This window comes from Osmia bicornis, chromosome 4 (genome assembly GCF_907164935.1).
Source record: "Osmia bicornis bicornis chromosome 4, iOsmBic2.1, whole genome shotgun sequence".
Classification (NCBI taxonomy): Eukaryota; Metazoa; Arthropoda; class Insecta; order Hymenoptera; family Megachilidae; genus Osmia; species Osmia bicornis.
The window spans coordinates 5651443-5675668 of record NC_060219.1 but is presented as its reverse complement, the minus strand read 5'-3'; the positions used below and the strand labels follow the sequence as shown (position 1 = coordinate 5675668).

Sequence of the window (24226 nt, the reverse complement as noted above, 5' to 3'; positions counted from 1 at the left end):
ACTCTCTCTCCTCTACCACTTCACCATCTACTCTCTTCACCTCTGATGGCCACCTTTACCCTGTGTACCTATCGTTCCGAGGGAAACTCTTTAACTTTCGGATACGCTACTCGGACTTGCGATTCAACGTCTTTGTTCTTTTTCTTTCACTTTCTTCCTTTTTTCCATTCTTTCTCTTCAACGCGTTAACACGTTCCCTGCGAACACCATGACTTCGACGTTGTATTCTTTGGGGTATTTCTACGACGCACTTTCGCGCTACGCTCGATTAGCACTATTAGTATTATTATTAACACTTTAACTTTTCCTAACATTATTTTATCTGCTTCATTTATTTCTATTTAGCGTATTATGTAATAATGTTGATTTGAAAATTGCCATTTTTACAACGAACATTATTATCCAGAGATGTCCGCATCTCTTGGTAAATTGGTAATCGACACCATAAATTATTGGCCTGGATTAATTGGAATAATTGCCCAATAAAAGGAGTAATTGCTCGTTCAGCTTTGATACCAGTAAATAGCACCCTTCTAACTACTTACACCTTCTTCAGTACTCTTTTGTGTTTCCGATTATCTTCCTATTTTTCTCGAGCACCTTTTCTGCTCTTTTTTTATGTCTCGCGGATATCGAGTTTATTTTCGTACAATCTCGTTATCTTTAATACAAAGGATCTATAATGCCATAGAAAACGAAGTCGGTTAACGAAACAGAAAGTCTTTGAAAGGTTCCTTTGAAGGAAAAAAAAAAAATGATTTCCTCAAAATAAAGAAAAAAACTCCCACATCTTTATGTTAACATAGAAATCAGAAAAAATTAAAACTCTCTTTGAGAATCGGAAAACCATTGCTCCATTTCTTTACGTCAACCTTCGCACACAAACACCTATCTTACATCTTTCTTTCTCATCGGAGCCCCGATTCGTGGCGTTTTCTTTTCATATTTTATGTCCACGTTTACCTATCTACCTGTTCATCGATCATGCTCTTCCTCGCTTTCTATTTCTTTCCCGTAATGCACGTATGACCGTCGCCGAGACGGAGAAACGGAATCCTTCGTTCCCTGTTCATCGAAAGTAAGAACGACAGGAAACGATGTCGAGATTAATACGAATCGAACTGTATCGCCATATGACGTTCGAATTTTTCAGGAAAATCAATAGAAAAGCTGGTCGTTGCAAGATTTATCAGCGCGAACGTGTTAATTTCACGCGGTGACAGTGACTGAGCACATTTAATGGAATTTGAAATACGAAAATTACAATCACGGGGATTATTATCCTTGCAGAAGTTTCTGAGAAACTTCAAAAGTAAATGATGAAACTTGTAGCGTTTTAATTTGAAGCACAGCCAATCAAAAAAGGTATTGGCACACCGAGTAGGCAGCCTGTTGAATACGAAACAGATTACGAGACTCCCGAAAGTCTGGTACGATTCGATGACATAATAGTATCATCAAAACGCACTTACGAAATATCAATTTAAAATTTAAAGTTCGATGAAAATGACTGAATAAAAATTTGAGAGAGTAGCCGGGTCTTCGTTGTAAATTCTGATAGTTGCTTTCGAATGATCGATTCCGCTGTCTGTATGGAAAATTATTCAAGCACTGTCGAATTACCGAAAACAATTTACATGGCCTAGATCATACTAGCTGCTACTTGCTCGACTTGAATGGAAACAGTCACGCGAGTTGTTAAATTGTGGGACAACAAGAGTCCACGTTCTTGCTGCTGCATTGTATCAGAATGCTATTGTTTCGAGTCGATGTCACCCGACGTGATACGTCAGAACGTTGCAAAGTTCTTCTCTTCCACGAGATATCTAAGGTTGAAAGATAACGGTTGCATTATTCCGAGAAACATATTTAATGGATAAACTTCGATTCCGGGAAATCGAGATGATAAATTTTGCATGCTGTGAATTAATTACCGGTAATTATTTAACATTCGTAAGTTCGTATGTTCATATTCAAAGTGATTTCGCTCCAGCGAAGCACAAACGCCCACGAACAATACTGTTTCCCGGGTCAAATTATAAATTTCAGGTCACCGAAGTCGAAGTAAAGTTTTATGCACTTTTCTTTGACCATCTGGGTTCTTTTCCGATTTCCTCGCGCACCGTTGCTCACCTATGAAAACCATGCCTACGCGTTTCGCCTGATATAAAGAAAAACTTCAAAAATAATCGATATAGGTAAATTACACAAGAACGAGATACTCGTAATATTGCGTGTAATTAAAATTATAAGAAAATATTGCAATTACGTGTCTTTGGTAAACCGTAAATGACAGTTCGAACAAGTCAAAACGATCATGAAACAACACTAGTACAAAAGGTGATAACGTTTCTACCATATCTATGAGGCTAGATTCATGGGACACGAGGCTCAGATTCAGCAACCCCTATAGAAACACCCACGACCTGTACAACGCAATTTCAACCCTTGAAACTTGTAGGAAGTAATAAGGACAACCTAAAGCTCGTGGGATACGATTATGGCCCATTTGAAGTTATCGAGGCCAATGAGGACAGTCGGAAAGATTTAGAGGGGGCTATGTTTCAAATATCGTAACGCATTATTGCGCACAACGTTGAGAGAAAGCATTGCTAATGTTGTTTCAGTGTAATAACAACACCCGGTAGGGGAATACGCTCGATCGATTTTCTATAACTCGTATTTTATAACCACGAACAAAGCAGGCATAAGGAATTTGTCAATGTTTCTCATTAGCATAATAGGATATCTTTAATGAGACAGTGGAGTATTGGAAATTTTGTTTGAAGAACAGTAAATGTCAATTAATGTCTAAATGGCAAACGACGATGAGAAACATAGAAATCCAATGTTCTTGTGTTGATAGAGGATTTTTTATAGGAAGTTAAATCTTTCTAATCAAATATTTAACGTGTAATACCCTAGTGGAGAAGCTTTTAATTCGTGATACAATGAACGTTAGCTGCGAATATTGTAAATTGCAAATAGAGATTGTATTCGTCAAGTGTTACTAGATTATGACGTCAAAGATCCCGTCATTGAATTCTCGGTAGGTGGACCACGCACCTTGCTGTGCCACGCACGATAACAGCAGCACCGTGGAAAATCCTTTCTGATGCATAGCCCGGGAATTTGATTATAGTCCGCAACTGCAGCAATTGATTTCGCCCACGGAAAGGCGTGACAGTGATGCAAACACGACTACATGATTTCTTGATAACCACCTGAAAATTAATTATGATTATTAAACGCCCCTCTTTCTCAAGAAATTCAAAGTAATAACTGAAGCTTTTCCTTCGTGAAAGAAATATGTACAATTTTCGTAAAAGCTCCTGGAACAGATCATAAAAATTCTCGGGAAAGATTCAACGGGATACACCTTCAACTTTTTCCTCCTACAACGCCCTTAATCCCGCCCCGACCTTCAGGAGTTCTCGCATCCAGTTCCCCTTAAAGTTGTCCGCTCGAGAAGAAGCTCACCTGCGGGTGAGGAGGTGATTCGATAACGAATCTCGGTCCACCGAATATATCGACCGACGCGAAGTTTCGTGGCCATAGAAAGGGAACAGATTCGAGAAGGTCAAATCAGCCCTTTTCGTGTTGACAAGAGGGCTGCTTCTTTCTCCCTTTTCGTGATCCCTTTTAAAGTGGAAAGAGAATGTATCCACTCGAGCGTAACCTTATTGATGGTGACGATTCTTTTCAACCAATTTACGTTTCTATTAACATTAATTTCGATTCGAAACGAATTCAACGCAATTTGAAAATTTTCTGAAATTAAAAAATTTCATAATAGCTAATCTTCTATAATGGTAACAATATTCTAATTAATGACCTTCGCAACATTCAAGCTGTTAATTTGAGAAATTTGAACGGTAAAGGTGTTAAATCGAATTTCAATCTAAACTTAAATCAAGCAGCATGTTAGAAATCATAGAAATCAATTGATGGACAAATTTCAGCCTGGACAATGGATTGATCGATCGACAATGGTACAAGATAAACACGGGCTGGCCTTCGTGGTCTTGAGACGCGTAAACACATTCACCTTTCACGGCCGAATAGCCCGATTACCTCTGCTTCCATCGAGAACTGGTGAGGAATTACGGGCCACGTTTAATTAACGAGTCCGACGCGTTAATTATTGCGGCGACTGGTCGAGGACACCGGCTGCCAGCTGGGATAACGACGCCATCTTCCTCGACTAGCGGGGTTGAAACAAAACAGAGGAAGCTTGATCCAAGGAAAATTAAAGCAACGCTTTCATTCGCGAAGGGCAAATTTTATTCTACCTTTAACATTTTAATTGTCACAGTAAATTCAAACAGTAAACTCAATTAAATTAACAGCTTCTACAGAAAAAAAATTAATATAATAATCCAGGCCAATAATTTGCTAGCAATATTCATAAAAATATCGAATATAGCTGTTGAAACGCGTAATAAAATGCCAATAATAAAAATATATGAATTCATTGTTTGCGACGCACAAAATTGAATGTTCCAATTTCGATGCTATGGTATTCAGTGTTCGTTCAATTGATCACCATTTCTCACCCCTTGCTCACCCTTTCATGGTCGTCCATGAAACGAAAGGGTCACCTATTATGCAACAGACCTCAAAGATCCGAGAGCCAGATTCGCAGACAGTTGTCTGTTGAACAGATAAAAGCAAGAGAAAATTCCCAAAGAAAAAAATGCCGAATGATAGGAAGATGCAAGGAAAAGAGAGATTAAAAGATCGAGCGGAAATTCTGCTGACCGATAGCAATGAAATTCAAAGATGAAACTCTATCGATTCGAGGAGCTGCAGCCTTTGAAATTGTAAAAACAATAAAACGATGATAAAAAAAAATTCTTAAGTTCCTTGGTCCACTGAGCTTTAGTTCTAAAGATGACCTTTCCAACTGGTCATTTGTTTTCACGAATGACTAATTCACTTGAGAGTCACGTTAAATTACGACGAATTATTGAATCTGACCATTGTGATCCGAGAGTGGAGAGAGGTGAAGTTTAATATAAAGGAAAGTCGATATGAGCAGGGAGACGTAACGAGGAACAACGATACGACCAGTCGTGCATTCACCACGAGATCATTACTGTCGGAATTAGAGCCCCTTAGAAACAATAGCGTGCAACATACACTTTGCAATGGAAGATGAAGAATGGAGAGCGAATAAAAAAAGAGAAATTAAGAATTTTGAACGTTTTCTCTTTAGAATCTTAGAATGTAAATAATCTATCCTAGTTTTGATATATTTTATCTCAGTTCACGTACGTGAAATGTTCTTTGAAAAAGAATTAAGCCAAACAAATGCATCTCGATAATTTGGATATTTCCTTTGAAAAACAGACAAACGTACAACACACGCTAAGGCTGCGAGTAAATTGTACAAAGAATTAAAGAAGAACTCACACCCGGGAATACAAAAAAACGTTCGAAAGGGATAGAGAGGCAAAGAACATGTAACAGAAACAAACAACGGGGAGTGATGAGAAAAAATGCGAAGCGTCGAATAAAAGATGAGAATAAAAATAGGATGAGGGAAAAAAGCGTACATCCGTTGTACAGGGAAAGGAGAAGGAGGGTGAAAGAGGTAGATAGTCGTAGAAGGGGTAGAGAGTGGCAAACGAATGGCAAAGTTGGCCTTGATCGAAACTCGGCCGCATCCAAGCGGAAACTTCATCCCCTATCAAGCAACCTCTGGTCCCTATAAATCCGTGTACCTTTCTGCTTCCCGCTCTCAATCGCTCTCGTCATCTCACTTCCGTCTTTACCACTGTTAAAAAACAGAAAGAAAAACAGCTAACCCTTGTTTGCTACACCCTGATCAGAATTAATAGTTGTCTCTCAAGTGAGGTGTTGGAATATTTGATCATTAAGAATGTTGATATTTAACCCGTGACCACTTGACACCCTTTCGATACGCTTTCCATAGTGTAAAATACTGATTTAATACCGATTCAAGCTGAGAAATCGATCGATCACTTTTTCTCCTCACGTCCCACTGTCGTCTTTCGACAATTGAATAGATACTCGCGAGAATTTAATGATTTCCTCTTTCGTGATTTTAGTGGAGCGCGTCCGCTGGCCTGTTATTGTGCCCAACTTTCGAATGGCCGCGATTTCGTGGGTATTTTTAAAGTCCATTTCGAACGGTGAAATAGAGGACGGTGAGATCAAGGAGACGGAAAAATCAAACGGATTTACACAACATCGTAAAATTAAACGGAGTTTAAATTTCTAACTGGAAGGATTTTCTAGTAATTGATTCCTTAAAACTTGTTCCACCAAGAATGAGAAAAACGATCGGCGACTATTAAAAAATTGAAGAGCAATTTAAGGCGGCTAATGTTCCAAACCTTTGACATATTTCGAATCAGGACTAGATATACGCGTGTATCATCGAAAAATCCCGAGTAGTTGGCTTAGCACCAAATTACTGATGACATCTCGCTTGTACGAGCACCGATTTCTGTCTAATCAGCGGCTCTTGATCATCTAGCTAAATGGTCCGAGCTATCTACTCACGGAAGTGATCTCGGAAACTTTAAATCACACTATCAACTTGAAAACTTGGTAACTCTCGGTTGTTCGCTCGCTTGAACACGCAACAAACCGTTAAGCGTAAACGAACTCATTCTAGATCGGTTTACCAGGAATTTCGGGAACATTTTTCATTTTTTTAGAACATCCAATCGATGGATGTTGACAAGAACATATGAGGCTCGATCCCATCATTAATCATCAGATTCGGTTCTCTTGAATATAAATTAAACTGCACCAAGTAATTACGTGAAAATTTACACTCATTTAACATTGCAATTAACGAGAACGCGTTTGGATAAAATGCAACTCTCATATGCAGCAAGGTGTGACCGAAGAAGCGGTTTTATTCGCGCATCGAATGGCACCGCTCACCACCGATAGTTTCACCCCTTTTTATAGCGAACTAATGGTTTCCTGTTCGCGTCAGTCTCTCGTTTCGCCCGAAAAGCCTCAATTTCCCTTTTACATTCATCCCGAACTGATCGAAATTATCGAATGTCTTCGCTATTCGACTCTCGTTCGTTCATTGTAACAAAATCGGCCAAGGTATCGTAGCCGACAGTCCACCTGCGATAACGTGGCCTGGAATTAAGCATAGAATCAATATTCTCTTTAAGAACTATAAGATTTTCAGCGTATAGACCACTTAGATAGTTGAATAATTGAACTGTATTTAAATAATTAGAAATTGAATTATACATGTTGTTCAATAAAAAGCTAATACAGTCAAGTATTAAACGAATGAGACAAGTAAATAGGTTTTACATATTTGAATATGGAGAACAGTTCAAAAACCGGATTTTCTCGTGTTGCATAGCTTCAGGGGTTTCGGATCTTCTGGTCGATCTTTCCGTTTCTTTATTATGTTGAAAAATATACAATATAAAAGCTGCATATTAATAAGTTTTTTAATAGATATGGATTAGTAAGTAAAATATGAGATCGATCTACCAGGAGAATGATGAATGTATGTATGTATGTACAGAGTCATTGTTACATAAAAAAGATCTACTTATATGTGACGATTACGATACACTGACGTATATCGTAAATCCAAGAATCATCGAACAAACATTGATAAGAAGGTGTATATCGCAATAACAAAATGTGTTCTTTTAAAATCAATCTATTCGGGGAAAATCATTTTGCTTGGTGCATGATCTAGGTCACTTTCGTCGAGTTATCGAAAAATCGAAAAACATCGTGGTGTTCGATTAATCGAGGATCTCGATATTTGCAGCTGGTCGTCTCTGTTCAGAACAGTAGACAGTAACCAAGAAGTGATCACAAAACGAATTCTTTTTTTTGTTTTTTCTTCGGTGTTCTGACATTGACTTGAAAAATTCGTGTATCAACGGGATCGAGGAACATTTTGCATCGTGCATTCACAGAACATTGTTAACCTAACCTCGACCAAATATTCATTTCCGAATTACGAACAAATATACCACAAACGTACTATTTCTTTCTCTTTCTCTCCTTCCTCTTTTTCTCTTTTTCCTCTTTTTCTCTCCTTCTCTTAGTTTCTAATATTTTTCTATTTATCCGCTCTGTTTTTCCTTTTCCTGTTTTACTTGAGAGTATATATGGTAGTGCGTAGTAGGTATTAAAATAGTAGTACAATTGTTGATAAAAGAGAGCTGCTAACTAAATTTAGGGATAGTGCGCAAAGTGTTCGAAGAATTTATGTTAAAATAGAAGATACGGTCGTGGCGAAATTTTCTGTTGCGACCGACGACGAAGAAAGCAAAATTTCGAAGATTCACGGTCTATGAGCGCCAAGGGCCAAGAGGACCCTGGGGAAGATCACGCTTCCAGGTAGCTACGTATTGATAGTCTATAGCAATTATCGTCTAGAACTTTCTCGAGCCAGTTGTGCATTTCTTTCTTTTATCGCTAGTTTTTGAAGACCGAGGATCGCTTTGCGCCTTTCACGGAACGTAATATCTTTACGAATCTACGAGCCTGGGCTATTTTTAACACGCTTTGTTTTGGTGCAACGAAACCATTTGCTTTCCAACCTCAAGAAGCTGATCTTTTTCATAACTGTCATTTCCACTTGAATTGGCAACGTCGCGAATCATCGTTAAGATGTCACGACCATGTGTTCTTAATTGAATGAATTGCGATTATTGGAATACACATCCATTTAATCGAGTTAAACTTTGTTTCTCATTGTTTACAACAATATTTATGTTTGAATTAATAACAATTAATTTGAAATCTGAGTGTCTGCACAAAGAATATTGTTTTTAAGTTTAATATAAAAAGAATAGAAACCTTTGCATGCCAAGTATCACAAATTTACAAATCTATACCACACAATAAAAACATCTGCATGTATTTCATAGGTTATATACTATCACCTGCTCGCAATTACTAACAATAGTTCATTGCAAACATTAAAATACACAAATGATAGCAATTCTTGCAATGTTTAATTATATTTTACATATAAAAGAAGTGTTTCGATATTATGAAAAATGATGTGCAATTATTCTACATAAATATTCTGCACGGTGTTCTGAAAGTAACTATTTGTTAATAATATCTTTAAATTATAGTTTAAAATACCTGTATATTCTAAGCATGCCTTTATTGTTATACTTTATTTTTGCATTACTAGGGTAGGAGCAGAAAGCCCTTGCAGCGACATGAAGCGTGCAGTTGCCAAAAAGTTGATTGAACGATATTTTTATCAGTTAACCGATGGATGTGGTAATCCTGATTGTGACAATCAAAACTGTGCATCAAGTGGTAAGGTACGTGTCTAGAAACTATTAAAGAATGATGTTTAGTCTTGATATAATTGAAATATTTGTTTTTAACCAAATGCTTCTTTAAATAGGTTACAAACCTTACTCCAAACCAAGCTGCTGCACAGGCTATTCAGTTATTTTCACAAGAAGCAAGACTTTGCGATGGTACTCAACCAAGTAAAGTTGCTCGAACCACTTTAGAGCCAGGACCTGCATCCTTAGCTATGAGTTTACCAGTTAAAAATGTGAATCCAACATGTTCGGATGAAGGTATTGCACTACATTCCAACATAAGTTTATCCTTTCTAGTTGATGATGCGGTAACACTGCTAAAAGCTGTTCCAAAACTGACATTAAATAAACAATATACATCAGATCCTTGTGTATCCTATATTTTATTCCTGTTCCTTCCTGTTTATTTGTAATCCAACATGAATATAAATAAGGATGTATAAAAAAAAATGAAATTAATATATTATTAGCAGGAAAACAGGATCCATATCTCACAGAAGCAAAATTATTGGAAATAATAGAAAGATGTAAATCAGAAGGGTCATATTCGTTATTAATCCGCACGTTGGGAGAAGTATTTTCATGTGCTAAGGCACTGAGCCTTAGTTTTCAAAAAACTGTAAAAAATGACTCTCCATTGGCTGCCCTTCTTGATAGAGCCTCGGATACTTTATTAAGGCCACCCGGAGACATGGACAAAGAAGCAATTCGATCTATTCAAGGAGAAGACAAAGAAGAAGATAGCAGTGAACCATCGCCTACAGTTCCTAATAACGATGATACCAGCGTCGATTTACCAGCTGTGCGACGAGCTTTTGCCGCTCTTTGGTCATTACCGGGTAAAAGTTCCTTGCAGTGACGAACAACAATAATATTGTACTTTTTTAAAAACATAATTGTTTAATCCTTTGGATCTTTTATATATTTAGGAGAAGCATTTAAATCCGCTTTGGTCAATGCACTAGTCACTTTGGCAGACAATATTGAATTAGATCTGAGGGTATTTCGCATAATGCCGTGGGATAACATGGACAGCTTGTTGAACGTGTTTTTAATAGTGTTTGAAATTCCTATGCTCGGGAATAGCGAATATTTGGAACTTGCCTTTCATATGCTTTGCAAGGCGCTAAGCTGTTTTCCTATTGTAGCACAAGCTAAACTGGCTCGTGTATGGGCTAAACATTGTAAATCTCGACTTCCAAGTATTTTGCAAGCTCTACAGGAATTAATAACGGTTAAGGTACATGTGTTTAATTTATGAAAATGTAATGGTATAGTGCACAAGTTTTTATCTTTATAGGTAATAGGAGGATCATTCACTCGGGATTACTGTGTACAAGATGCGGATACTATTACAGCACCTACGAAAGTTATGAAAATTCTCTACTATGCAAGTATGTTATCTGGTGAATTGGATGAACCTGACTTAAATATGGATGAAGATGTTGAATCTACTAGTAATGATAAATCTGTAAGATCATCGTCATCGCAAATTCCTCAAGATCCGTTAGCTAAAGAATTAGGAATAACCGTGTTGGATGCGAGGAAACCATTTATACCTTTTACCGATTTTTACAATGAACCGCTTAGCGATGCGATAGAAATGGATAAGGATTTTGCATACTACAAAAGCGAAGAACCTATGAAATTTAGCTTTATGAATTACGCTTTTATTCTCACGCCTGCTACAAAGACACTGGGCTTATATTATGATAATCGTATCAGAATGTATAGTGAACGTCGAATGAGCTTTTTACAAACTATCGTTGGACATCCTACTAACCCTTATTTAAGATTAAAGGTACGTAAATGTTTTGATTCGTATTATGATTTCATTAACAATTCTACGTTCAAATAGGTGAGGAGAGATCGTTTGATAGATGATGCATTAGTCGAATTACAAATGATCGCGGTGGAACATCCGCTAGATCTTAAAAAGCAATTAGTCGTTGAATTTGAAGGTGAACAAGGAGTAGATGAGGGTGGAGTTTCCAAAGAATTCTTTCAATTAATCGTAGAAGAAATTTTCAATCCTGATTATGGCATGTTCATAACTCAGGTAATTCGATTGTCAATCAGTCAAATTCATTGAAGAACAAATAATTTCAATGCTTGCATCGAAATTTTTTACAGGAAGATACGCAAATGACGTGGTTCAATCCAACATCGTTTGAAAGCGACGCACATTTCACATTAATAGGCGTTGTACTTGGCCTAGCAATATATAATAACGTAATACTCGATGTACATTTTTCAATGGTAGTTTATCGAAAATTGCTCGGTAGGAAAGGATGCTTCGCCGATCTAGAGGATTGGAGTCCAACGTTATACCGAACACTGAAAGAACTAATGGATTATACCGGAGATGATATGTCAGAAACATTCATGCAAACCTTCAAAGTGGCTTACAAGTAAATTTATAAATATAAGTATGTTAAACAAATAATAGATAAACAGTAATCATTAAATTATATTATTTTGCAGGGACGTATTTGGTTCGATAACGTTTCACGACCTGAAAGAAAATGGAGATGAAATATTTGTAACACAAGAGAACAAAAAGGAATTCGTAGATCACTATGCAGACTTCTTACTTAATAAATCAGTAGAAAGGCAATTCAAAGCGTTCAGATGTGGTTTCCAAATGGTTACAGATGAAAGTCCACTCGCGTTACTTTTCAGACCTGAAGAAATCGAACAAGTATGCTTTAATTATTTATCCGGATGATATAGTACACGATGAAGTTTATTTCTAAACGATGTTCTGTCGATACAGTTGGTTTGCGGCAGTAAGGTTTTCGATTTTGCGGAATTGGAAGCAGCTACAGAATACGAAGGTGGTTATACCGTTGACAGCGAGGCGGTACGTAATTTCTGGCGCGTTGCTCATTCGTTACCACCGGAAAGTCAACGAAGACTTCTCCAATTTACGACCGGAAGTGATAGAGTACCGGTTGGTGGTTTGTCAAGGCTTAAGATGGTTATTGCCAGACATGGTCCAGACTCTGATAGGTATGATCTTACAAGTGATTTAATTATTTGCAACTTTTATCATCACTTTTGTTTTGTACATTTCAGGCTACCAATAGCGCATACGTGCTACAACGTACTACTGTTACCGGACTACAGTACGATAGAGAAATTACAAGATCGTTTATTGAAAGCAATTAATTATTCAAAGGGTTTCGGCATGCTATAAATGTGCATAAAAGCTTCGATATCTTTCCCAGTCTTTCAGAGTACATCGAGCCCTGTTTATGGTGTTCGAAATGCCCTCCTCTCGCCCCGCTACGTGGACGTATATTTATTTAAAATTGTGCAAACGCGTGTGAACGCGCGCTGAGAATTCCCCTTTCTGCTTTTGTAAGACGATCCATTGAGAAAGAAAAACCGAAATCACCCTTTGATACACCGAAAATACCTCGCAATCGATCGTTGTCCTCCAGTGTGTTTTCCCTTCAATGCAAACGGCAACTGGAATCGCTGTTGTAAAAAAAAAAAAAATACAAAATTTTTTTGCAATAACATACTTCGAAACTTTCTTGCATCTGTGTGTTATTTCAAGCGTAACAAAGCACATTAACACACCTCAATAAAGTTTCACTAGGTTTGGATAATTCACTCTTTCCTGCGACTTTCGTCATATCAATTCACTTCAGATTTGTTTCAGACTTGCTTGAATTTAGTTCATCCAAAGAGAACAGCGTTACGCAGTGCACACAGCTTGAAAAATAATAGTGAGATGCGCGACTGTGATGAGTGCGAAAGTGAGCCGATAAACGATCGGCCAGAAGTTTGTAGAAATATGTATTTGTAGGCTTAGTGAATCCTATAGTTGATATTTTACGCTGCAAGCAAGCCGAGAAATAGCCCTTTTGGACATTCGTCGTCGCCAACGCTGTACACAAAACATTTTATACGGCAAAAGAAAAGCACAGAAGAATTATGATAACTGTTTCTTTTTTCTCTTCTTTTTCGCGTTTGTATGCAATTTTCGTTCTCGATTGCTACTTGTATCACACTTTTATCTTGACGAATGCGAGTAAATAGTTGATCTATACATATATGTATACATATTATATATATATATATATATACATAGAGGAGAACGAGTTTGTATAAATAAATTTGTAAACGGAGAAAGTATCTGAAGAAAACTGCTCCATGTTGTCGGCTGTCCGATTCTTGGTCACGTGACAATAAAACTTCTATCGAATAATTCGTGCGTCGTTTATTTTCGCAACGATTTAGCGATTTAAGAGATCTTATCAAATGAGTCCACATTGTATACATATGGTTTGATTGTCAAGTGACACGTGAATGCGCGTCGGATTTCATGCGTTTTCATCTTGCATGTAAACGTCTCGTTTCGAGGATGGATCGAAATGAAAATTAACTGATTATTACCGTCATCGCGTACGACAAATAATTTTAATAAAATTGTAACCGTGTGTGTCCAGGAAAAATTGTTGCTGATTATGTGTACCGACTGTGGTTCAGCTGCGACTAGCCGTGTGTCCTGTTTTACGAATATGAACGACATACAAAATCAGAACAATTTCGATTTTGTACCAAAGTCTTATTATAACGAGAAATGGCATCTGGATAATAAATGTCTTTCTCATAATCAAGTAAACATACGATAGAGAATAATCGAAACGATTTAACAGTTTACCTACTATTAGGAGAGATATGCAATAGTTTCCATTAGTTTTAAAGAGATTTTCTTTGTTATTTTATAAGTAATATTGTTTGTACACTACTTATGTGTAGACAACTGGAACTTTTGCATACTCTTAATGAAATTAATCAATAAGCCTTTGATCGTTAATTATTCAGCTGTAAGTCAATTGAAATACTATAATTTAAGTGTATTATGATTAAAATGGATTACTTTACAATTCTTGTAAAGTGTATTATAATTTTTTATTATTGTCAAGCTCTAAATCTTTCATTTTTCTTTATTCTATCAGTTTTTAGAAGGAGATACATGCAAATTTGGAAAGAGCAGCGGGAAATCTCATATATCCTGCGACTTTTGTAAATGTTTAGATGACAAATTGAAAATAACAGGTGAAAACCCTTTGAATCAGAACTCTTCCGGTTTGTGTAAGCATTTGGCTGAAATATACAATGAAACAACTGATGAAAACATTTCGAATCAAAAATCTGGCGATTGGAATCGCGAAGAGGAGATAATCGTACACCATTCAGAACCTGTAATTGAGAAACCATCGATTCATAATTGGAAATGGAAAAATCCGTACAGTTTTTCAAATTTCAATCGACGAAGTCGAAACAGATTTATCCAAGAGAAAAAGTTCTCCACGACTTCGACACGCGATGGCTGTAACAAGGTGGACAGAAAAGGAACAAATTTCTTACACAACTTCCGGGAGTATTTAGTCAATTATCAAGAATCTTGCGGTGTACCACGAACAGAATATTCTTTTTCTGCTTTAATTCAAATAATGGGTCAAGCAACTGGCCGATCTCTTCTGGCTCTGTTGTATGTTATGCTGAACATACTGCCTCTTGCCGAGGTTGTATCATTAATTGATCATTCATAATTAATTAATTAAATGAAAAGTAAAACAAAAATTTCGCATTTCTAGGTATTGTTGTACGTGCTACGATTCGTATTGGACAAAGTCATCAACATAGGTAGCAGCAGGGACTTCCGGCAGACGATACTTCGATGTTTCGTATTCACAACAGAGCTGCTAAGTATTTATATTTGTCTAATATTCATATTCGGTTTCATTGTATTACCGATTCTCCAAACGGTAATTGGCATAGTTGCAAAAATTATGCTTTATAATTAATTGTATCGTATGGGCAGGTCATAAATAACAACAATGTTTACCGTAATAATTAGTGCGATTTTATTTAAAAAAAAAAAAACAAAAAACGTGTCGACAGCGTATATCTGCAAGCACATATTTTTTTATCTCGTTTTCGTAACAGGTAATACAAAATTTCTTTGCTATGAAATTTATTACAGGTAATGATATCGTTTGAGAATGTAATTTTAAAGCTACCAAGTCTTATTACCACGTTGATTGTCATTCCAATTTAGTCGAATAACTAAAAAGAAATATTTTGAACATCACTGAATTACACTGATAATCGAAAATAGCAAATTAATAAAATGATCGTGTGCCATACCAGACGTAGCTATATCTATCGTGTACCAATCAACGTGTTAATTTTTCATTTCTTTCACTGTCGAGCCAAAGATTTTCCAGCAATGATAGCAAATGTTTCTTCATAGAAAACTCCTGAAGCATAGAAAGATGATTACTATTGATTTCTATCAGAATCTTAGAGTCTAAATTATTCCATGTAAATCGGTGGAAAAAACGATAAGACCTTGCTACACTGTTACCATTTTATACAACGATCGCAAGAACAATCGTTAATTTCTACGAAGTGTGAATAAAACTTCAATTCCTATTCATTCCGACGATTTCGACGGACACACGTGTACTGTTCCTGTACACGTTCGATCCGTGATTAATCAGTTTTTGTACGAGTATCTGAACAATTGATCCGACAGTCTCATTGATTCGAAGCGTGCTGCTCAAAGTTTGAAGGGAACAAGGGGGTGTGCAAGAGTTCGTTCTCCTTCCACTCGATTCGAGTGCATACTCATCGAGAAACGATATTTGTTTTCAAATAATTGTAAGCTAATTTCAAAATAGTGCAATTAAAAATTTGAAAATTTCTTGATCTACTATGTGTACTAGTTCAACGTTCTTCATGCATAGAATGGGAATAATGGTTTCTGTGGAACGAATCTCGCGTGTTTGCACCGGAAACGATCGTGAAAGGAGGGACGGTGATCGATCTGAAAAGTGTGAAATGCGAATAGGCCAAGAAGATAAGAGTTAATAGATCGTCGTTGTTAGAACAACGAAGAGGAGAACGAGATGATAAGACGTGCGGACGTGGTTCGCGGTTCCCCATCCACATTCAAGGTCGGTTTTCAATGCTTCCAACACTGAAATGTTGTTCTTGTTCAAACAAAACGATTCACGAAGATCGTCGTCCCAACCATTGTCCCAACAATCGAACTGATCGTCCTCTTCGTCCCGATCAAAGTTCTTGAATTCGCTATAAGTAGTACAACGGTCCTCCTGATACTGTCTGTGCTTCCTTTGCCAATTTTCCATCCATCTGGAATATACGTGTTTGTTCTGAATGCGATCGCGAGACATTTACATTTTCTTTTATTGAAATTCGTGGATGGATGAACTTACCCGATGTCGCAGTCACAATTAAAGTAGGTACCCGCCACGGTGAGTTTGGTCAGAAATCGTTTCCCTGGCACACCTGGTTTATATCCGTTCGATGGATTATGAAGGGTTCGAGAATCGCTGTTATGGATATGGATCGTCACGTTTCTAACCCAATCTGCATTGTCAAATATTAGCTTCGACACTATGTTCACGCTCGTGTTGTACAGCCCGAAATGCAAGTGGGGATTCCTTATTCCCTGAAGAAACATCGACATTCGAAAGTATAATGTAATATTCGAAGAAGGTACCGGGAATCCATTTGGTTAAATTGACTGAAATTCGAATTATTTATTCATTAGGAATACATACTTTCAGTATTTCTGGATTGAGATACTTCAAGGCTTGTCCAGTCAACGTTATATTGAACAATTTATTCGGAAATTTTCCTCTCATTTCTTTCCCCAGATTCGTCTCATTTTGTATCTAAAATCAAAGTCACAAATATTGAAACCTTCTTCAATCATTCAGATTATTTAATATACATACGTCGATGAGTAAATGCCTTAGGCCATGATTGTACTCCAGAAGATTAGGAAAATTGAAATTCTTAATTCCAGTGTAAGCGGTTATATACAGTCTTCGAAGTTTCGTAGCTTTACAAAAAGCTCCATTCTGCAAATAAAAGAGATATTAAATTGAAATGGATTTTCCATTCCTAAATCTCACAGCAAACCTCGGTCCTTCAATTTTAGGATATAATATAATATAATTCTATTTTCTCCATGAAACTATAAAACGTCTCATCTTACCTCAAACGTTGACAAAGACAATCGCCTTATGTCCAATTCCTCGAGACTGTCCGCGATTCCCAAGAAGCTAGTGTTACTAACCGCCGTGATAGGATTATCTGCTATATTGAAGGTTTTCAGTTCCGGCAGGGTGTGCGTGATCAATGGCACCACCGTCAGATCGTTGGCACTTAGATCTAGATAATGAAGGGACGTTAAGTTCGATGCCATTTCAGCTGGTATCGATGCCAACTCATTGTTCGCCAAATACAACGTTTGTAATCGTCGCAGTGGTAATTCTGGCACCTACAGACAAATTAATTTTAATACAACATATTCGGAATCCGATAATAAATATGTAACAAAAATTCGTACACTCAAAAGGGAAATGTTGCTTAAGTCGAGATAAAGAAGCGAATCTTCCAAGCCATGAAACGTTCTTCCACGTGTTTCCAGCAATAACTGTTTGTTATGACTTAAATCAAGATGAGTTAGGTATTGCAAATCAGAGAACACACCATCGTCGAGCCTGACTAATCGGTTGTAAGACAGATCCAACCATGTTAAAGTCTAAAACAAATATGAATATCCCCTTTGTTTCGAGAACCATTCAAAAAGGTAAATTCATTTAGATAAATATTGAAAAACCAACTCTTAGTCTGAATATCGCGTCCGTGGTATGAATTCCCGACAACGAGTTCCAGGACATATCCAAGATGGATAAACTGGCAGCTGCAGAGATGGACATAGTCTTCATTGGCAGTCTCATAAATTGATTATGAGACAGATCGAGGCTTTCGATGTTCGCGTCTGCAAACATATTATCCGATAGTGTTCTAAGTTTATTATGAGAAAGATCGACGATCCTGAGTTTCTTCAGGGGTCTCAGTGCCTCTGCTGGAATGTCCATGATGTTGTTCCACGACAGGAAGAGAACTTGAAGGTTCTTCGTGTTTCGAAAGCAGTCGAAATCGACTTCTATCAAATCGTTGTGACTCAAATCGAGCCACTGAAGATGCGGCATGTTTCCGAATACACCTTGAGTCACGTTGCTCAGCTGATTGTGGGATATGTAGAGGTGTGTTAACGAGTACTCGACTGGCTTAAAGTAGTACCTCATTATGTCGCTGATGTTGTTGTAGCTGAGATCTAAGACTTTGATGTTCGATTGTATCGCGCCACCTACTGCAATCAATAGATTTTCTAATTAATAATAAATGTTCGAAGCTTCGTTAAGTCTGGCTAGTTCTTTGTCAAATACTACGAGTAAAATAAAATGGTCTTGTCGAGGGGGACTTAAGAGGATTCTGTGTGACCAGTTGCATAAGATTTGCCGTAGAAAAATTAGAAGCGGCGTTGCTTTCGATTTGTAACAACGGCTTTAGTTTAACAGGCTTACGGAAATCTGTTTAGAAGCTTTGCTCAAAATCAATTCCATCGTGAACTTACTGGTCGTCGGTGGCGTGAACGTGGTGCTGTTGATCCACAATTTCGGAATCTCATTGTGGCTGGCGTTTACCTTGAACGAAGATAACGTACCCACTTGATCGAAGGAGGCGAAATCGAATTCGTTCATGTCATTGTACGAGAGATCGAGGAACTCTAAATCCGGCAGATTCTTAAAAAAGAATTAAATAATTTTAATAATTCGCTACGTACTATAATGTCAGAGAGACAGAAGTGGTAATTACCTGGAAAGCCTCGTCGGTGATGTCTTTAATTTTATTACCACGTAGATTAACGTATTGCAGCAATTTCATGTTCATAAATGCCCGTCTCTCAATTTTATCTATCGCATTATCTTCTAAATTGATCATTGTTATTTTCGGTAGATCGACGAATGTGTGGGTTTGAATGGTTTTGATTTTATTGAACGAGAAATTCACGTCCTCCAGGTACGAGTGTATATCACCCTAAACGTAACGTTCATTGATACAGCTATTAATTATCATAATCGCGAATCAAGTGTACAATTTCTACCTGAAACGTTCCCTTTCTAATGTCATCGATCTCGTTGTCCTGCAACTCGATCCGTTTGATCCTCTTCAGAAAATGAAACGACGTATCCGGCAGAGATTTAATTTTGTTATTGCTGAAGTCGAGATGTTGTAGATTCGGTAGGAACTTGAACGGTGCGTGTGGTATCTCAGAAATGGAAGATGATAGACCGTGAGCTATTCTCAACGTTAAAAGCGAATGACCGACCTAAAGGATTAGGCTGGATTAGACACAGATACTTTTTATCTACTGATTAGCTTAACACGAATGAAATTTTATGGTTTTCCATGTTTCTGAATAGGTCAAGTACTTGTTACACAAGGGATTATTTATCGAAGCTTAATATTCTGTTTAAATTATCTGCGATTATCAACGTCCCTGATTCATTAGTGCACTTCGATATTAGAACAAATTGAGGGTTGTATAAAGGATAGTTATAATTAAGAACTACTTTGGAGCTTTAAAGCAAATATCTTCAAAATATAACTTTGTCGAGGTATAAGCAGTTGAACTGCAGCACCCCCTATTTCCACTTAATATTATCGATAACATTTAATATAATGAGTCCTTTTTAGAGCGAAGGTATCCTTGGCGCGTTCGACAGTAAAATCGGCTCAAAGGAACGTTACGTTTATTCCCCTACCTCCTACTACCATCCCTCGGGCCCCTTTCCTCTACTTCTCCCTAATTAACATGTTTTCAAAATAACAATTAATATCGTAGCGGATCTCCAACGTTTCGCGTCGACAAAAGACGACCTCGTCGTATTTATCTACAGTAATAAAAATCATTTCTCTAATATTGACCGTTTTATTTTCACTTTCAATTGAACCATGAAATTGCTAAAACCAATTCTAATTAAACTGTAAATTTACGCATTATGACTTGAGCTTCGCTCTTGTCGGCCCTTCACAATTCCAGCGGCGTGGTGTTTGACTGTGTGCGCATGTGCAAATTAGGAAGCTGTGCGCTCCCATAATGCTGTTTTTTTTTTTAAACAAAGGCTACAAATTTTCTGGAGCAGCACCCCCACTAATTTTAGCTACGAACCGCCACTGGGAATAAGAAAAAGGAGATGAAGGTTTCGATATCTAAAAGGTATTACCTCGGAGAAAGCTTCATTCTCTATCGACGAGATCGAATTCTCCGAGAAATCCAGATACTTGATCCCGCGAACGTGCATGAAAGCGTGGCCTTTGATGGTGTTCAGGTTGCTTTGAACAATACGAAGCTCCTTGATGTCCATCCCGTATTCCATGAAATCTTCCGTGGACAAGGTCGACTGTGGCATCCGTGAAATTGAAAGAAATCTCATGTTACGCATCTGTCTTAGATCCTGAAGAGACACCACGCTGTTTTCTCTGCCACTTAGGTCCAGATTGTACAGAGAGTATTGGAAACCATTGAACACTTCGGCTGACAACATAGAGCGAACATTAGGTAAATAATTCAATGAATTCCTGATGAGCGTGTCAATTTATGGAGCCGTGTTGGAATTTATAACACGCTCTTCTCGTCTTACCCGGCGAAAACGTTTGGATCTTGTTCTCACGGAAGATTAAGGTACGCAGAAAATCGTATTCTTGGAATACTGGACTTGGAAGGGTGGTAATATTGTTCCCCGAAAGATCTAACAATTCAAGGGACGATTCCAGGCCAGCGAAATCAGGGGAACTCACTTCCATGAGATGGCAATCGCAGAAGTAGAGCTCGCGTATCCTCGAATCCCTGAACGTACCCTCCTGTGAAATATACCAAAGTAGTTTGAAGAGGTAATGAAAGTCATCGATGATCAATTGTAATACAATCAATGATCTACCTCGATCATAGTCAAAGGATTGCCATCGAGATAAGTCCTGTTAATCTTATAAAAATGTTGAAAATCCCCAGGCATCAATGACTCGATCTGATTAAAATCCAATCTCAGTATATCCAACGACATTTGTAATCCTCTGATTTCGGGTTCTTGCTGATGGTTCAACATCTTCGATATCCTGTTGTAGCTGAGATCAAGCACCTTCATGCGTTTCAAAGAGGACAATTGCGCGTACGGAACGTGAGTCAGTTGATTTCCATTCAGGTAAAGGTGTACCAGGTGTGCCATGCCGTCTCTAAACACCGAAGGATCGATCTCCTTCAAGTTGTTCTCTCGGAGATCGAGCATATCTAGGTAAGTGAGACCGGCGAACGCATCGGCCGGAAGTTTGTCGATCGCGTTTCGACCCAATCGTAACTTTTGCAAAGAATTCTCCAATCCCCGCCAATTTTCTGGCACTATTTTCGATATCTTGTTACCTGTCAAAGAAGCAGCGATTGGAACAAAATGAATTGTTAACAGGTTTCTGTGAAACACGAGATATCGGAAATGATATTAAATAAGACACCTGTCAGGTCGAGAAGTTGCAGTTTCTGTAAATGCCTGAACGACCTGCTGGGAACCCTTTCCAACCGATTGTAGGGTAATTCGAGCTCCCATAACGATCTCTCAAGCCCTAGGAAAGCTTCGTCCGGGATGTCGGCCAGGGGATTATGCTTGATCCGTAGACTGTACAGACCTGAGAGATAGGAGAATGGCATTCATGTGAATAGAAAACTACCATGCATCGTTCCTACATAACGTAATCGATGATGCAAGGGGTCACTGCCCTTTAATCTCCATTTCCTCATTCTCGTTGGCCTAACGTTTCGCTAAAAGTGTCGGGTGTGTCTTGTTTTTCTTAATTTAATCATAGTTTTTATTTGTAACTTAATAAGAATATTATTCTATATTGTTTAGTTCTTGCATAGATACATTTTTCGGAACATTCTGTGTAAAAACATATTAGAATCTAAGAAATATTTCAAAATTCTCAAGACCCAGTGATTTTCTTAAGTAAGAAAGAAAATTACTATGAAAGTTAGGCGGCACCTTTACTTGGAAAAAGCTTGTAAAGATCTACCAAAGATTTTAATAAATCTAGTATTGTAATAAGAATTCATTTGATACCTGTGTTCATAAGAAACTGCGGCTGCAAGAACATCAGTCCATTGTTCTCCAACTGTAGCATGAACACCTTGGAGGAATTGATAGGCTGAGGAATCCGTGGCATCGGCACATTATAACAGGTGACTATGCCAAGATCGGGAATGGCTTTCGAACAGGTACAAAGAGGATTGAAGAAACACGGTGGATACTGCACGGGCAACTCGTGCATTCGAGCTAGAGACGCCCATAGCATCAGCAAGAGGGTCAAAATCATCAGAGTATAACCCACCTTCACCATCGTCATCAAATTCTGTAATTACGATTTTTAACATTTCTACCACTTCGGATAGTTGCAATGAAACAGCGATATTTGGAATTTTTGTACAAGTCTTATTACCAGATCATCTTGTAATAAAAGAATTCATTGGTAATTTATAAACACTGTATTACTGGTTGTGCAAAGGTTGATTATTTGAATCCAAAAGAGAGATCACAATGTTAGAATCCATCACTTCAATCCATTTTTATTCAATAATTATTTCTTCATCTACACATCTGATCCTTAATCGTGGATGATTTTATCCCAGCTACGTAAATGAAATATACCAAACGTTTCACTGTCCTTTGCACATCCACAATTAAACTGCGATCGACGAAACGTTTACCATGTTTCCTTGGAGCAAAATAGCACTACGAGAGATCTTCTATATTCTATGGGGAGCTCGCGATCATGGATCGCGGCTCGATCGCGATGATCGCACTGAGGGTTCTGGAAACTATGTGGTTGTTACCAGCACCTATAATATGGCTTCGGCAGTGCCAGAGACAGTTTCGGTGCTTCTCTTTACCCGATTATAAGGACGATATTCCATTAGGCGACGAATGAAAATAGTTGGGTAAAACGTCAGTGAACGTTGAATTTTAGTTAATTTATCTGGTCATAAGCATGCACGATAATACGTGTAAGTAAAAGTAAATATAAGCTGATAAATAACAAAATCATTTAATTTTTAGTACAAAAAAGATGTCATTTTGCACGTGTTGCTACCAGCCCGGAATGGTTCAAACGGGGCTGATCATGCAGTGGACATGGTATGGCTTTGCATAAAGATGCTGACAAATATCAGTTAAATGTTTACGACTTAATACTCATGAGTATTTTTATTCCATGAAAGTACTTAAGTCACGATTCAACCATTCTTTGAACCACAGAGGAACCATTGGGCTTCCCCAGTCACTAAGGGCTTCATTACGGAGTCTTCATCAGGCAATAGTTTTAATGCATTCAAATTGTAAAACGAAATATTTTTAGGAATTAACGGTTGGGACACCAGTGACTACAGATACGAAAAGATCGGACATATCTTCGTTTTCGAGGGGTCAGAACTTTAGAACGTCTCAAACACTTCTAGATGAAGTCAGGTCTACATACAGAGATCGCAATCGGTATAATAATCATGCTTGTTTTACCACTCCCTCTTTTGCTACACCTTGTACTGACAACTAAAACGACACAATTTTGGACCCATATGATTCTATTTTATTAGAAATCAGTTAAAACCATTACAAGACCGAAAAATTATTCAAATAACTATTTGAAAAACTTGTATCCACTTCACGCGCCTTAGGCGCTATTTTTTCGAGAAGTTCGCGACAATTTACTTACCTTTACTTACCTTTACTCGAAGCAGTCTTTATAATATATTTATTATAAGGGATGCAGAGATGTAAGGAATGTAGGGATGAAAGGAACGTAGGGATGAAAAAATGTAGGTATGAAAAGAATGTAGGGATGAAAAGAATGTAGGGATGATAAAAATGTAGAGATTTAAGGGATGAAGGGATGGAGGGAATGCAGGGATGAAAAGAATGTAGGGATTTAAGGGTTGCAGGAACGTAAGGAATGCTGGGATG

At 37.7% G+C, this 24226-nt stretch overlaps 3 protein-coding genes and 1 long non-coding RNA gene across 8 annotated transcripts; 3 read left to right on the top strand and 1 right to left on the bottom strand.

Moving 5' to 3' along the window:
* The first annotated feature begins 7651 nt into the window (after nt 1–7651).
* Nucleotides 7652–14221, top strand: LOC114879616 (ubiquitin-protein ligase E3A). Of its 4 annotated transcripts, XM_029194726.2 has the most exons (12): nt 7654–8367; nt 8450–8489; nt 9176–9311; nt 9398–9578; nt 9791–10159; nt 10250–10560; nt 10621–11121; nt 11179–11379; nt 11454–11731; nt 11805–12021; nt 12097–12332; nt 12399–14221. In XM_029194726.2, the coding sequence occupies exons 3-12, from the start codon at nt 9204–9206 to the stop codon at nt 12517–12519; spliced, it is 2523 nt and encodes an 840-aa protein (XP_029050559.1). In that variant the 5' UTR covers nt 7654–8367; nt 8450–8489; nt 9176–9203; the 3' UTR covers nt 12520–14221. The 4 variants fall into 4 exon arrangements, with proteins under 4 accessions (XP_029050530.1, XP_029050522.1, XP_029050559.1 ...); XM_029194697.2 differs by lacking the exon at nt 8450–8489 and having other exon boundaries at nt 7652–8367; nt 9794–10159; XM_029194689.2 differs by lacking the exon at nt 8450–8489 and having other exon boundaries at nt 7653–8367.
* LOC114879639 lies at nt 14077–15146 on the top strand. The gene is made up of 3 exons (XM_029194739.2): nt 14077–14161; nt 14294–14863; nt 14936–15146. Exons 1-3 carry the CDS (start codon nt 14120–14122, stop codon nt 15143–15145), a joined length of 822 nt encoding a protein of 273 aa, XP_029050572.1. The 5' UTR covers nt 14077–14119; the 3' UTR covers nt 15146.
* A 1064-nt stretch (nt 15147–16210) lies between these two features.
* Nucleotides 16211–23070, bottom strand: LOC114879607 (chaoptin). Of its 2 annotated transcripts, none has more exons than XM_029194672.2 (16): nt 22978–23070; nt 22334–22622; nt 21732–21902; nt 21167–21642; nt 20870–21089; nt 20453–20763; nt 19330–19554; nt 19041–19262; nt 18799–18967; nt 18002–18534; nt 17725–17919; nt 17371–17655; nt 17108–17233; nt 16931–17044; nt 16583–16818; nt 16211–16499 (listed from the first exon to the last, which is right to left on the bottom strand). In XM_029194672.2, exons 1-16 carry the CDS (start codon nt 22978–22980, stop codon nt 16211–16213), a joined length of 3864 nt encoding a protein of 1287 aa, XP_029050505.2. In that variant the 5' UTR covers nt 22981–23070. The 2 variants fall into 2 exon arrangements, with proteins under 2 accessions (XP_029050505.2, XP_029050514.2); XM_029194681.2 differs by lacking the exon at nt 22978–23070 and adding an exon at nt 22710–22952.
* LOC123987717 lies at nt 20821–21431 on the top strand. The gene is made up of 3 exons (XR_006829319.1): nt 20821–20910; nt 21003–21119; nt 21351–21431. It is a non-coding gene; the product is annotated as an uncharacterized LOC123987717 (long non-coding RNA).
* Nucleotides 23071–24226: the final 1156 nt, after the last annotated feature.

Bases quoted from the DNA above. Each gene is read 5' to 3' on its own strand.
- LOC114879639 (XM_029194739.2), top strand. From the start codon at position 14,120: ATGAAATTAATCAATAAGCCTTTGATCGTTAATTATTCAGCT. The intron at 14,162-14,293 runs GTAAGTCAATTG...TTATTCTATCAG, and splicing joins TGATCGTTAATTATTCAGCT to TTTTTAGAAGGAGATACATG. The intron at 14,864-14,935 runs GTTGTATCATTA...TCGCATTTCTAG, and splicing joins ACATACTGCCTCTTGCCGAG to GTATTGTTGTACGTGCTACG.
- LOC114879616 (XM_029194689.2), top strand. From the start codon at position 8,321: ATGAGCGCCAAGGGCCAAGAGGACCCTGGGGAAGATCACGCTTCCAG. The intron at 8,368-9,175 runs GTAGCTACGTAT...TTGCATTACTAG, and splicing joins GGGGAAGATCACGCTTCCAG to GGTAGGAGCAGAAAGCCCTT. The intron at 11,380-11,453 runs GTAATTCGATTG...AATTTTTTACAG, and splicing joins ATGGCATGTTCATAACTCAG to GAAGATACGCAAATGACGTG.
- LOC114879607 (XM_029194672.2), bottom strand. The intron at 17,656-17,724 runs GTACGAATTTTT...ATTTGTCTGTAG, and splicing joins GCAACATTTCCCTTTTGAGT to GTGCCAGAATTACCACTGCG. The intron at 16,819-16,930 runs GTATGTATTCCT...ATGTTTCTTCAG, and splicing joins TCAATCCAGAAATACTGAAA to GGAATAAGGAATCCCCACTT.